The 14,163-nt window shown below is 36.3% G+C and overlaps 1 protein-coding gene across 4 annotated transcripts in view; it reads left to right on the forward strand.

The window, feature by feature from the left end:
- KHDRBS2 (KH RNA binding domain containing, signal transduction associated 2) overlaps positions 1-14,163 on the forward strand; it is a 349,112-nt gene that overhangs the window by 104,092 nt on the left and 230,857 nt on the right. For all 4 annotated transcript variants that reach the window (XR_015802677.1, XR_015802678.1, XR_015802679.1 and 1 more), the window contains exon 3: positions 7,139-7,255. Coding sequence is in view for 1 of the 4 variants with exons in the window: in XM_088162239.1 (XP_088018365.1) it covers positions 7,139-7,255 (117 nt within the window). In the remaining 3 variants the exon portion in view is untranslated. The remainder of the gene's footprint in view (positions 1-7,138; positions 7,256-14,163) is intronic.

Genomic DNA, 14,163 nt, shown 5'->3' on the forward strand with positions numbered 1-14,163 from the left:
ACATACATGGGAAAGATGCATTATTTTTGTGGATGGGTATTCAACCCTAACTTATCCTGTTTCTTGTTGACTTAGAGCTTATCTTGGCAAATATATCATCTGTCAAAGAAAAGTCTTTCACATAATATGAAATCATATTCAGCTCAGTAAGAGTAAGATGATGTGCATGGAAGTCCCCCACTGTATTACAACTTCTTTAGATAATCCTTTTACATTACAAACTCCTCAAGTTAGAAAAAAGTTGTTAGGTTGCTGCCAGTTAGCAAAGAGCAGATGGTGTTTATTACTGTGACCGGCAAATTGTGTATCTGTGGGAGTGATAAGCCCAATTAGCCAAATGTTGATTGTGCTTTTAAGGGTTGTAGTCTTGGTACCTATTTCCATACCTGTGAGTATGCTCAGTATAACTTCTATGTGCACTATAGAAAAAGCTCAGCGGTACACTTCTGCCTGAATTGTTGGTATTTGTATAAATACCATTTTAGATGTTGTCTTGCAAATGAGCTAGTCTTAGACACAGAATTCCAAGAACTCTTTATTACTTTGTATTTTATTTTCCTGTATATAGTAAAAGCTGACTACTTCAAGCTTGACTAGAATGGATGTTAAAAGCCAGGTGGCTTTGTCTCCTAAAGAATCCTCTTGCCCTTCATTCAATAAAATACAACTCCAGTACAAGGGAAAGTCATGTTTATCTCAGCATACTCTGCAGTTTTTAAAAATCCTGCTCTACTTCCACAGTTTACCAGTAAGGAGCAGTGAGCCATCAAAGAACTTCCCAACCTTTTAGAGGCATGAGTTGGGATCATGGTAACTCTGACTGGCAGCCAGTTTGCTGACATCTCTAACCCCTCCCCAGCAGAGACACAAGAAGCCTGAGAACCATTCTTGTTGGCCCTTGGCCTTCACCACTGCCCCAGCTGAGCTGGACAAATTGGGACAACCTTAGGAAGAACAGTGCAATAATCCAGGTTGCAGGACAAAGACAAAAGCCAAAGATGAAGTGTGACAGTTCTACATAGAACTGTAGAATTGTTTGAGTTGGAAGGGAAGATCACCTGGTTCCAATCAGCCTGACCGTGGGCAGGGGCATCTTCCACTAGGCCAAGTGGCTGAGAACTGCATCCAGCCTTGCTTTGAACATTAGGATCCTCTTTCTCTTGTCTGAGTTGCAACAGCAGGGTACTGCACTTACCTTGAGTAGTAATACCCTCTTTGATATCTGAACCTGATTATTTTAATAGCAGTATTTTCAGCAGTCACTTCCTCACAATCGAAATAAGCAATAGTTGCTACATACTTGACAGCTCTTCAGGGTCAAGATCATGTTTTCCTGCATGGCTGTGCAGTGCCTGGTACAATGAGTCTCTCTGGATACCTCTGCAACTAAAAAATAAAATCTTTGCAATTAACAACTTATTAATTGAGGATTTAGTATAGATCTACAGCTTTAATTTGCTCCTTGGCTTTTCCTCAGTTGCCTCACCTTAGATTTAAAAACAGAACCACATAAAATAAAATGCTTGGGTATTTTACAGATTAGCAGACTTTAATAAATGACACCACAAATGCATGCATTACCGAAAGAGTGATTCAAATTTTCCTGACTTAAGAAAGTTTAACTGAGTAAGAGTATATAAGACACCAATTTTTTCTTTTTATCAGAAAATTTATTTTAATTTTAAGGCTCATTTAAATTGCTACATTTGAATGTCAGAACTTGTTACCATAATTCTGACAGAAAACTGCTAAAATGGAAAGTGAGGGGATATTTTTCCTATATCAGTGTACACTTATATCTGGAAGATTTTTGTCTGGATTTGCTGACCATCTGTTTCATGGAGTTATGCCAAATATATCTTTTTACTGTAGATTTAGATGCTTGCAATTAGCTAGCAAATAGCCAGACAAGTGTTGCAGCATCCTCTTCAAGATTACTGTATATACCAGTTCCCAGCACTTCTCAAGATAAAAGAAAGGTGTAATAAAACCCCATTTATTTCTTAGGTAAATCTAGTCACAGTAACTTTAATAATTCTAACTTAGTTAATTAGATTTAATTTATTCTTGAAGTGATTCCACTGATTTAAATCAGAAATTAATTTGGCCTAGAGTTTTCAAGAAGCTGTGTTTTGCCTTTGAGCATTTAATTTTTCTATGCACAGTCTCGCTTTGGGTTATTGTTCAAAGCCTAACACAGAGATGAGACCCAGTGAGCTCTGTAGGAAAGGGCAGCTTGCTCCTTTTCTCTTTTGGTTCTGGGACTGCTGCAGAGACATTTCTGTGATACAAGACCATAAGAAAGCAGTAGCACACGTTCTTTGGAGTAGATCTCCAGGGTACATTCATTTTCTGCTTCTGCTGCTTACTGTCTGCTGACATGCCCTTCTAAAGTAGAGCCCTGCAAAGGTAGTCCTACCAAACAGGTGTCTCAGAACCTCTTCTGCAAGAGACAGCAAGCATCACATCACATTGCTGTGGTACAAAAAGAATGTTGCATGCTTATGTGAAACACTAAATTCATTTTGCTAAAGCCAGGTTATTGAACAGGGTAAGCAACTACATATAAAAGGAGACAAACCTGGCCTCTGCAGAATCTGCTGAATAGAATAGAATAGAATAGAATAGAATAGAATAGAATAGAATAGAATAGAATAGAATAGAATAGAATAGAATAGAATTAGTTCCAGTAGGATAAGACCTACAGTACTCGGTCCAAATGCCTGACCTATTCAGGGCTGACCAAAAGTTAAAGCATATTATTACAGACATTGTAATACACTTACAAAATGTTGAGAAAAATAAAATTTGCCTTCATAATAGTCCAGTACTGCCTTAACATGAAGTCTCTTGTGCATATTAAAACATGACACACTTTTAAAATAAATGCTGTTCTAAGTTAAATGATCTATCAGGAATCCTAGAATAGGATCTTAATTGTAGGCAGGTCTCAATCAGTAAAATTTTATTCAGGCATGACTTTGTCTTCTTTTCTTTAGAACAGGACTGAATTTAGAAAGATTCTTCCCCACCCCTTACCCCCATCCTGCTCTCCATGAAGAAGGACAGGGTTTTGTGAGGATAAGTGGCTCTGAAAATGGAATGACACTTTGTGTCTCCACAAAGGGACTGATAGCAGTGGTGGACAAAACACTGAAAAATAATAAACCTGTTTCATGTCATCAAGCCAGGGCTATTTCTGTTTTGCTGCCTCTTCTAGAAGAAATTAATTTCTTCTCACAGTTCAGGGCTTTGTTCTGTGTTATCTTACAGCTGGAAACATTTGTCTTATCCCATTCGTTATTTATCTAGCTTTTGTTACTGCTTTTGGGCACCGATCTGTGTATAAAATAGAAACAGTCACACAAATGTGTTTTTAAAATGGTAAGCATATTCCTTGATTTTGGTTGGAAAACCCTATTAAATTAGATTTTATAAAGTAAGAAGTGTTGCAGCTCTAGTAGAAATGTATTCAGGCTGCATCAGACAGGGAAACAAATATTCTTCTAAATGTAAACATGCATTTTCTACCAGTCACTGTACTTACCTTGAGGCTTGAATGCTGATGCTATACCTTAGATTTGTTATACCTGTGGTGTGTTGTCCTGAGAGAGTTTGAACAGAAACTTCGATGAAAACTGAGGAGCCAGAGCTTTGGCTTTGGGCACTTTACAGTCTGGTTGCTTGTGCTTGAAGTGTGAAAGTAATCAGGATGCAGATAAATCTGCTGAAACTGTGTGTATATATTGGTTGGGGAAGATGTTGGAGATACTGGCTGTAGATAAAGGAAAGATCTATTGAGCTGTATTCTCTGTCAGGGTTTATTTTGCAGAGGAGAAGGTTTATTGCACAGCTGTTGATACATGAAGCATCATGTGCATTTGATTATAAGTAAAGCATCTCCTGCTTTCACCTGATCATTTTTCCCTGACGACATGCATCATCTCCCTCAGACAAATGATAAAAAAAATTTAAGAAAATAATATGCAAAATCTCTGCCATAAACCAAGAGGGGTTTCTGCAAGCAAATAGAAAGCCTAGCTTATGTTCATAAACATGATTGAAAAGTTAAGCCACCTATAAAAACATCTAGTAACACAACAATATTTTTCAAGTGGAAGTTTGTTTTCTCCCTAGCAGTGAAAGCTTTCTGTTAATATTCTCTCTTCTATATGTCAGCATTTCTCAGCTATAATCCCCTAATATGACCAGATACTATCCCAGAGACTTAGAACTACTATTATTCAGAGAAAATTTGTACACATGGCAGAATTGGATTGGATCTGAGATTGCAGAATAAGATCTGCAGTTACAACTGCTGTACCAAGAGTGTGTGACTGTGGGCAAGGCTCACCATTCTATGCAGTCCAGCTGCCTGAGTTTCCACATTTTCCTTCACTGTCTCTGTGCTCAGGTTGCATGTGCCTGCCTGTGGCTGTAAGTGAAACCTAAACTTTCCAGTATTAAAATCGGTTCTGCCCAGCATATCTTCATTTAAAAAAGCAAGAGAAATGAAGTTGTGTTTCAGATTTCCTAAAATTTCTGCTGTTCACTGAAACATCCTCTTTTTTATGTGCTGCTTTTGCTTAAATGTGAGCATAAAGTATATAATTTTTCACAAGTTATTGAGTCAAAGTTACTCTACCAGTACTTTCATACCTTGGGGGGTTTTGGGATTGTAGATTGTGCTGAGAATATCCAGTGGCTCTGGACATGCTGGGAAGAATGAGCATAATAGTAAGATGTCAGATATAGTGCTGTGGCTTTTCTGCAACTTTACACAAAATCAAACTAAGAGCAATTCAGTTTTTTATTTGTAAATAACTGCTTCCTTCCCGATATGTGTTTTGTAGATAGTGGATGAAATGTGTCTGTCTGCTACACAATCAATAGAATTAAAATCCCCAGCCACTTATTTCCTGTGAAGTGATTAAAATCCACTTACTGCGTAGCATGGTCTATGCTGGCCATACTGCTCCTTTGCAGCAATATGTCAAGGTAATGATTATACAGTTTATGAAGTGCTTAAATATAAATAGTCAACATAAATCTTCACAGAGTGTATTTTAATACTTACATTCCATTCAGAGAACAAATGTAGTCAAGCTTTGGTTGGCCTTCTCGTAGTTTCCTCTGAAGTTACATAACATTACAGTTCTTTCACCTTTTGAAGTTTTTTCTTAATACTAAGAAACACTGAAAGGAATGCAGCAGGATGTGGTTCTTGTCTGATTTGTAGTGCATATGTGTCACAAAAGATTTGGTGGTGTAACTTGTGACACACTCCCTTCCACATGTAAGAGGGTCCCTGCAGAGAAACAAAAGCTCCGCTGTTTGCTCAGCCATCCCTGATAAACCTTTATATACATGTATATATAAATAGGTGATTTTTGAAATCTTACTTCTATCAATATATTAAGTCTACAATCTAGTATTAAAGTTCAGTTCTTGCCATTTCTTCCTCATTGTTTGGTTTATTTTCATACAAAATTGAATAATGAATTTGAAGCCAAGTGGCTTCTTCTTGGCTTCTTCTAAGCCAAGTTTTCTCTGGAAGAGGCAGAGCAACAGTTTGAAGACATAGGATTGTTGATACATTGATTGGGACATTGACCTGAATCCTACCCTATTTTGAAGAGCTGATAACTTTTATTAAATCAACAGGTAGACTTGGAAAAAAGTAAAAAAAAAGTAAGTTTGAAAAAGCTGGTCTTGTTAACAAAAACATGCTAAAATCATGGTAAATTTTCCTGCAAAGGTTATCACTTACTACTTTCCCCATGACACATTATCTTGTGGAAATCAATTATTTTGGTTTAGGTGGCAGAAGATTTTACCGTACATATTTAGTTTTCCTGTGATTACATGCTATTTTCATAGATGGTTTAACCAGTATATGACAGAAGTTAAAATTTATTTTTAATTACGACACTGGACTAAAAGCTAGCTTGGGATTTGGAGCATCTGGCATGATTCAGAGTTTGTGTGTTTTTAACATGACTGATTCATTTGTGTTGTTATATTCTTGCTGGTTAAAGTGAAAACAAGAATATTTCCCCATTTTTTCCATTTTTAAAATAGAAGGGAGTGCAAACCAAAGTATATTATAACATCTTTATAGACTTTTGTTTGTATTTTTGACAGCAACATTTTCTTGATTGATATTTCTTACTGTCATGTTTCTTTTCTCTGAAATACAATGACACCCCTTTTGCTTTTTTTGGAGCTCATTCTTTGAAGAAAGCCAGACCAGAATACTGTCTGTTTAAACTTGAACATAATTCCAAAACAAGTGGAACATAATTCTTAAACAAGTGCTGATGATGTCCAGTCAGCTTCTGAAGACCACATATCATAACATTTTTCAAATATGTTGGAAATAATAAAAAACAATAAATTGAAGAGACTATTGATTACAGAATAAACAGATTACTTAATAGACACCACCCTTTTTGCTGCTTTGTGTCGACATTATATTAACACCTCATTTATTTATTGTTCTGTCTTTCGATTTTCTTGTAGACATCTCTCCTTCTCATACAGGAAAAAACTTTTGTATGTGTAACATGAAGTGTGCAGTGTTTAGGAATATTAGCTATGTGGCAGACAAAGCCATGTTCATTTAGAAAATGCCCTTGAATATCTACCATGATCTATTGATTGCCATTTGTTCTGGTGCTGGCAGAACAGGTATTTGAAGCCAGTACACAAAACACTTATTTTCAAGTCGATGTGTGAAGCAACAAATCCTAAAAGTCTATCTAAAGCTCTAAATTTACAGGGTACATTACTTGCCAGTAGATCTGGCTAGCTTGGGAAAGAACCTAGACATTCTCTGAGTTTCACCAGTACCATCTCATGAGCAGATATCTTGTTTAGTAATTCACTAAACCTAGCAGCCACTGGCCTGTTAATCCTAGAGAGAAGCCTCCTGGGGTTCAAATAAGCCATGAATGCTTTTACTGTCTTTCACACTAGATGAGTGAATATCTTGATTCTTCAGTCTTCTATCTGTGTCAATTAGGCTCAAAGCTGGATAGGAGTATTTCTTTTGTAGAAAACTAAAATTTTCTTGCTTATTATTAAGTTTTGGAGAAGTACCTGTGGGTCTAAAAGAGTTCTCTTACTTTCATTCTAGTTCAATTTTGTTGGGAAATTGCTTGGACCAAGAGGAAACTCTTTAAAGAGGTTACAAGAAGAAACAGGTGCAAAAATGTCCATCCTGGGAAAAGGATCCATGAGGGATAAAGCTAAGGTACTGTGTCTGGATTCTGGTTGCAATTAGTGTTGAAACATATGTTGCATATGTTGTTTTAGGTGTTACACTTAGATTGCCTGTCTGTTTATAATGACTCAATTAAAAGGCTGTAATAGTCTCTTGACTCCAAGGCTAGTTTGTTTTTTTCAAGTTACATCATTTGCTTAAATATACGTTTTTTCTTGCTGTGTCAACCTTGCTTAGACCTTTATAGTTGCTATAGTACCACTGTTATTTAAATAATTCACCTAAACCAGTTTAAAGTTAATTTGTTCTGAGAGAAGTCTCTTTCTCCTGTGAATGTACAGCTCATATATATTGCTGCTTTAATACTGGTGTACAAAAATGAGTTTTCTCTTTTGTTTTCTGTTTCTTCAGAGGTTTTTTTTTATGTTGAATACTTATTCACGATATAGTTCTGGGAAAAGATAACAAAGTAGACATTATGCCTAAGTGTGTGTAAAAATGCACTATAGATAAAAAAGGGTGTTTGGAATCACAGACTGCTCAATGCCCCTAAGTAAATACTTGCAGGTAAGTGTTACTCCTCCTCAACCAGTCCCCACTCAGTCTATATACTGAATTTGATCTTCTGTGGTATGGAATATCCCTTTGGCCAGTTTGGGTCAGCTGTCCTGGCTGTGCTCCCTCCTGGCTTCTTGTGCAGCTTCTCACTGGCAGAGCATGCAACACTCAAAAGTTCTTGGCTTGGGGTAAGCACTACTTATCACCAACCCAAACATTAGTGTCTTACCAATATTATTATACTAAATCCCAAACACAACAGGGTACCATTTACTAGGAAGAAAATTAATCCTATCCCAGCTGAAACCAGGACATCAATGAAGCTTTCATGTATATTTGATCCAAAGACCAAGTACTGATTGCATTGTGATGTCTTCTTTTAGAATCTGTAGAACAGCAGTATTATGGTCAACACAGAAATAATGACTACTAATTTCACTGTAATTTAACTGTATATAGCCTCTAGTAATGTTGTGTATTATTCTTCTTTCCTTTCTGTCACCTCTGTCATTAATCTTAGTACCTAAAATTATGAAAGCAATAATATGCCAAAATAAAGACCAATCAGGATTTTTTTGGTTGGCATTATTTGGTCTTGGTAATATGTATCAGCAACCACATAGACATTCTGAGGTCTGCAATTGTAATATTAAAAAAACAAACCCACAAACCAGACAAATTAGGCACACAGATTGTATTTAATTTTTCATAGTTTTCTCCATGACATTTTAGTCAGATACTTAGTAACGCCTCAGTTATAAGACAATAAATGTTGACTACACTACTGATTTTATTTCCAAGTATTGACAGGTAAAATATTTAATTACTTATGTCTAACTTCTGGAAACATTAATATTTCCCTGGATGAGAGAATGTATGTGCTGCTAAGTAGCAGTAATTGGCATCAGTGCTACATTTGATGCCCACTCACTCCATTCTCAGCCACCCACTCAGATTATTATCCCTGAGAGCATCGATTGTCTAGACAGGAGAGTGTAAATATGTTTAAACACATTAATAGACAGACTAAAACTTGTGATTTTGAGATTGGTCACTCTTTTGATCATATAATTTGATTTTTGTCTGATCATAATGAACAGTGCCAGCATGACAGACTACATTTACTCATGATTATGTCAGCAAAATTCGGGGTATTTTCTTTTCCTCTTCAAAAAATGTTTGGTCCTTAAGAATAATCTGAAATTGAGTATGAGCTTCAGGGAAACTAATTCATATAAAACTGGTGTAAAAAATGAAGTTCTAGGGTAAACTGGCATTAAATATAGCAGTCATGGAAGCAATTTCTGTAGGGAAAGACTCATAGGCGATTTATCTTAATCTAATTTAGACATTACTGACTCAAAAGAAAACAAAATCTCTGTGCAATTACAGTGAGAGGTAGGGATTTTGTGATCTGTGTACATCACTGTTACCAGTTCCTAGCAAAAGAGTGTGAGAATGATCATGGGATGGGTAAGAGTTACAATTAGCGTTTCAGAGAGGCTATTCTAGTTGAGATACTGTGAGCATAAATAATAGTGTGAATTGCTACATTGCTAAGGAAAATACAACTTGCTCTGGTTATAATAGGTTTCTTGTCAAAAAACAAGTGCATTAGTATCATTTACACAGTACTTTTTTACTGATTTAAATACAAATTACCAAAGTCTGGAGGCTTTTTGTGGTTTTTTTGAACCATAAAAGAAATCAGTTTATGCATATTGGCTGGTAGATCTTTGTTTTGTAGGAGTATTCAAGAAAAATCTATGTAATTTCTCTCTGGAAACTAGAATTTCCTTAAAGCTGTCTATATTAAGCCATGAGCCATAGCAGTCCCTAGACAGACTGCAGGCACAGGTGCTTTTCACCTCCAGTCTGGTGCAGCTGGATGCTGAGTTGCATCAGAGAAGCAGAAACAGAATTTCTGCTGAAAAGTGCTAAATACATTTATGCCCTAGATCCCTAGATACTTAAATCTTCAAAAAGAACTGCTGTGCTGATTTGAGTTTTTTTAGTGCCAAAATGACAATAAGGAAGTTCTTGGCTCAACAGTGAAGCACTCTGGCTATAGTCAGTAATTTTGGTCCTACAAGGGGGCAGTTTTCATGTCTGGGAAGTGGATTATATCAACGGAGGTATGTCTGTTCTTCAGAATTCCCTTATCTTTTTTTAAAAAGGCCTGTGGGTAAATTTTAGAGACTAAAGATTTTAGGCTGTTTCCTTCCAGAGCAATAGGGAGCACTTGTTAAGAGTGACTTGAGATTTCTGAGTATCTGCTGTGCCTACAATGTGGAAACAGGATAGATTAATTTGAAAGGCAATGCAACTTACCTAAAATGTGTATTATGAGCAGCTCCATTTGTGCACAAAATACCACAGAGCTAATGTATCGCACAGAAAGTTGTGTTACAAGTTACTAAAGAGATGCCCAAGTAAAACTGCATCAGTAGTTTTAGGGTTTTTTTAAGAACATTTTTATTTTAAAAGTGACCTAAAGAAGTCTGTTTGGAAGAGCAGAATAACCTAAGAGGAATAGAATGTTTTAATTCTGCTTTAATAAAATATTAAGTGTTAGACAAAGAAAGATTTCTGGTTACTTTTCATTTTCTTAAAAAAACAAAAAATAGATTTTTAACCTGAATATCTTTTCCTGAAAACTCATTGTTCATCACCTGCAAGACAATTAGAAGACTGATCAGTTATTTAATCTAACGGGGGTCTTGTCTTTGCTCCAAACGTAATTTTGAATCACATTTTACTTACATAGAGCAGGATTTGGAAATTAGTGTCCTGATAACAAGGTCATATATTAGATGAAAAAAAGCTAAAACATTGATTTTTATAGTAGCACATGAGGTGTCAGACACTCATGAAGGAAAACCTAAGTCACAGTGTTTGCATTAAATCTTCTGCATACTGATGTATAATTGCCATTCCAATTTAAAACTTTTTTACCTCAAGAAATCCTGTTAATACCACTTCCTGTTTTACACACTATCAGTTTATTACCCATTTCTCTCATCGTTTAACCTTCCACTTACTTATGTCTTTTGTCATGGCTATTGAAAAGATTTTGTTATTAAAGATTCATGTTGTCTTCCTATAAAACATAGAAAATTAGAGAACAAACTTGCACTGCAGCTTTGAAAAATCACATAAACTACCTCTGTGACTCAGTGTTTTATCAGCACTTTTAAGTGCTGCCTTTTTCAAGTTTCAGTTTTTATTAAAACTAGTTCTTAAGGAAATTGGAGATAATTGCAGTCAAACTACGTGCCTTTCGTTAATCTGGGTTAAGTGCTTTCCAAAGAAGGTCTTCTGTCACTGCATAACAGCTTTTCCCGTTAAACAGAATTTGTTTCATTACCTTTTCTTCATATGAAACACCTAGCATTAAGAATTTGTTTGCAGCTAAAAGGATCTGAAATCAGCACACAGAGAAACTACTGGGATGCAATTATTAACATATTGGCTTTAGGGTGATTTTTAACAGCTGTGTTACGTGAGTGCCTTAAAAAAGATTTTGAAAATATAGAATAGTTGCAATGTGCACTGGTCTCTTCCATGCGAATTCTAAGTGCTGTGATGTCAGTCCTGCAACCTTTAAATAAATGTTTCATTATCTTACAGGATTAAGTCCATATATAATGTGAAAAATGCCCAATAAGTTTTTGGTTTGAAGCACAATGTATTTTTTCATTAGGTCATGACTACCATGGGTATAGTGTTCTAATTGTGGGAAGGTAGTTCTCTGATAGGACTCTCTTGACTTCATTGTTTTTTCAAAAAAGTTATAAATTACTGCTCAGACAGCCTAAAAGAGAAGAAAAAAGTTGCAGGTTTTGTCCGTAGTATGGTGTGGTCCAAGCATTGTATTATATTTTTCCCAGTGCTATTGCTTCACTGAAATGTGAGATCAAAAGTGTTGTCCTTATTGTCCAGAGTTTTAAAAGCTTTTGAGTGTCACTTCTTGTCAGAATGTTTAAGGTCATGCAGTTAAGGTACATATGCAATTTTTTTTTTCCAAGTGGGAGTGGCAGCAATCTCAACAAGAATAAGAAGTTACAAAAGACTCTAGAAAATTAAAAAAAACCAGCCAAAAAATCACCGAGTAGTCTGTTGCACCAGATTTTACACTGGTGCCACTCCATCTGTGCCTGTAAGGTTTCTTACTCTGACTTATGGCAATGGTAGTTTAGGTCCGTGTGTTGCCAGGAGTTTCAGCTCTTATAGTTGGAGATAGAAATTTGGGAATTCCTATAAAAACTCTATTTTAGTTTTTTAAAAAATAACCTTTAGATTTACTCCCAACCTGCTGGGAAATTTGATTTGGACTTTATGCAAAATCTCTGAAATGTTAATTTCTTAGGCAAGGTATTTCTGTTCCCTTGAAGTACTCCTTTGTCATCTGCAACTGGAAAATCTCTAAGGGAAAGATAGAGCAATGTGTGGCATTTAATTTAGAAAACTAGCTCGGCTAGGAGCTTCAATAGTAGTTTTCAATCACTAATTGGTGCTCACCCATTTTGTCTTTTTCTGTTAGGTTTTCCTTTTTTGTGTTTAAAAGTCATAAGGACTTTGTATTTTTGTCTCTAAAGACACGATAATTTATAGCTTACAGCCATTTAACCCCACAGACAGGTTTAGGAGCAGGATTGGGTCCTCAGCTTGCCTTCAAGATGTGAGCAAAAGTTACAACATCACACTGCTGCTGCAGCAGCACAGGTTTTTTTCTTTCAAATATCTCCAGCTTCTTGAATTGAACTGGTCTGGGGCTATAAGGACCATGGCAAACAACCAGCAACAAAAAAAAATGCAAGGAAAAGGAAACAAACAAAAAGCAGACCACCCCATCTTTTGACACTGAAATCTTCAACGACCATTTGCATCCTACTGCAATCCTATTGAGAATTTGCATTCTCTTAAGTTTCTCCTATAATTGAGCATGTCAAAGGGTGCCAAAGGCTTTCATGCTCTAAAGCTAGGTTTTTACTTGAAAGAAACATTCTAAATAAAATACTTTCTCATTATACAGAGAAAACATAAATCTGTTGTCAGGCACAGATTAAAAGAAGAGATCATCTTTATCATTGTTTCCTCCAGTGTTACTTGTATTCTAGCAACTTCCAGCTGCTCAACCACCTCAGTTTCTTATTGGAAAATACCTCTGAGTATCACCTATAGTGAGTTGTAAAATCCTTTTTTGCCCCGATAGGGGAGGCAGTTTCAGGTAGATGCAGATCACAACCAATATTTCTTAGAATAGCTTTTATTCTATAAGCTTGTACTGCTTCTATTAAGTATTACAATTGCTTAGGTTTTTTTACTAAAGGCAGATGATTATTCTCACAAGCCATTCACATTATTGAGACTCACGTCTGACTTCCAGTCTCATGATTACCAGGTTAGAGCAACATTTGGGAAGACAACTCTAGTTATACACTCAGAAAATAGAGGGCATTACTGGCAGGTAATGGTAGGTGTTCAGAAAGTCTGTCAGAGGATCCTCTATTTTATCAGGCATATGTGACCACATAATCTCCATCTGCATAGAGCAGTCATCTTGGATGAGTTCCAGACTTACACGAACACAAATGTGTGCTCGTTCACCAGCACCAGTAATTTCCAGGGCTTGCCAGTCCTTGGGAAGCTTTCATGCACCACCTTCTCAGCACATCCTTTTCATTCCTTTGACTTCCTTCTTTCTTTGTCTTGAAACTGTTTTTCCATATAAACTTAGAGATGCCTATAGAATCAATTCATGAGAAGCCAGTGGATGAGACATTAATGAAAAATGCTTTTTCCATTTCTTCTCTTAGGTATCTTACGTCCATGCATTGTCTGCCCCCTCTTATGTTTCACCAGCTCCTCAGCTTGTTTCCAGAAGTATATTCCTTCTCTTTTTTCAGAAAACTCCATATTACTCAGAGTGCAACACCTAGAAGAAAACAAGTTATCTTTTCTGCTTCTCAGCCACATCCTTTTAAGTAAATTTGTATCTTTTGATATCACAGTAAACTGAGTGCTTTCATTTATCCTCCCTCTGGCACAAAAAGAATATTTTTATTCAGTAAGAGTCTTTCTAGGTGGGGAGTCATAAGCCTCTTATTTTCTTGTCATATCCCTGCATATTTTGGTTTTAATGCATCTTGCCTGTCTGCCAGGGATGTGGTGCTACAAATGATCTTGGGAAAGACAGTAGGACTACTGTCTTTCCCAAAATCATTTGTAGCATCACATTCCTGGCAGACAGGAGCATCTTCTGTTTAATAGTTTTTGCAGGTTCCGTTAGTTACCTACTTGTCTGGCTTGCTGGCTAAAGTGGAATCAAGCTCGAAAATACGAGGCCATCGAGCCAAAAGAGTTAACTGATCCCACCG

The sequence above is a fragment of the Sturnus vulgaris genome, chromosome 3 (assembly GCF_052056855.1).
Source record: "Sturnus vulgaris isolate bStuVul1 chromosome 3, bStuVul1.hap1, whole genome shotgun sequence".
NCBI classification, from domain to species: Eukaryota; Metazoa; Chordata; class Aves; order Passeriformes; family Sturnidae; genus Sturnus; species Sturnus vulgaris.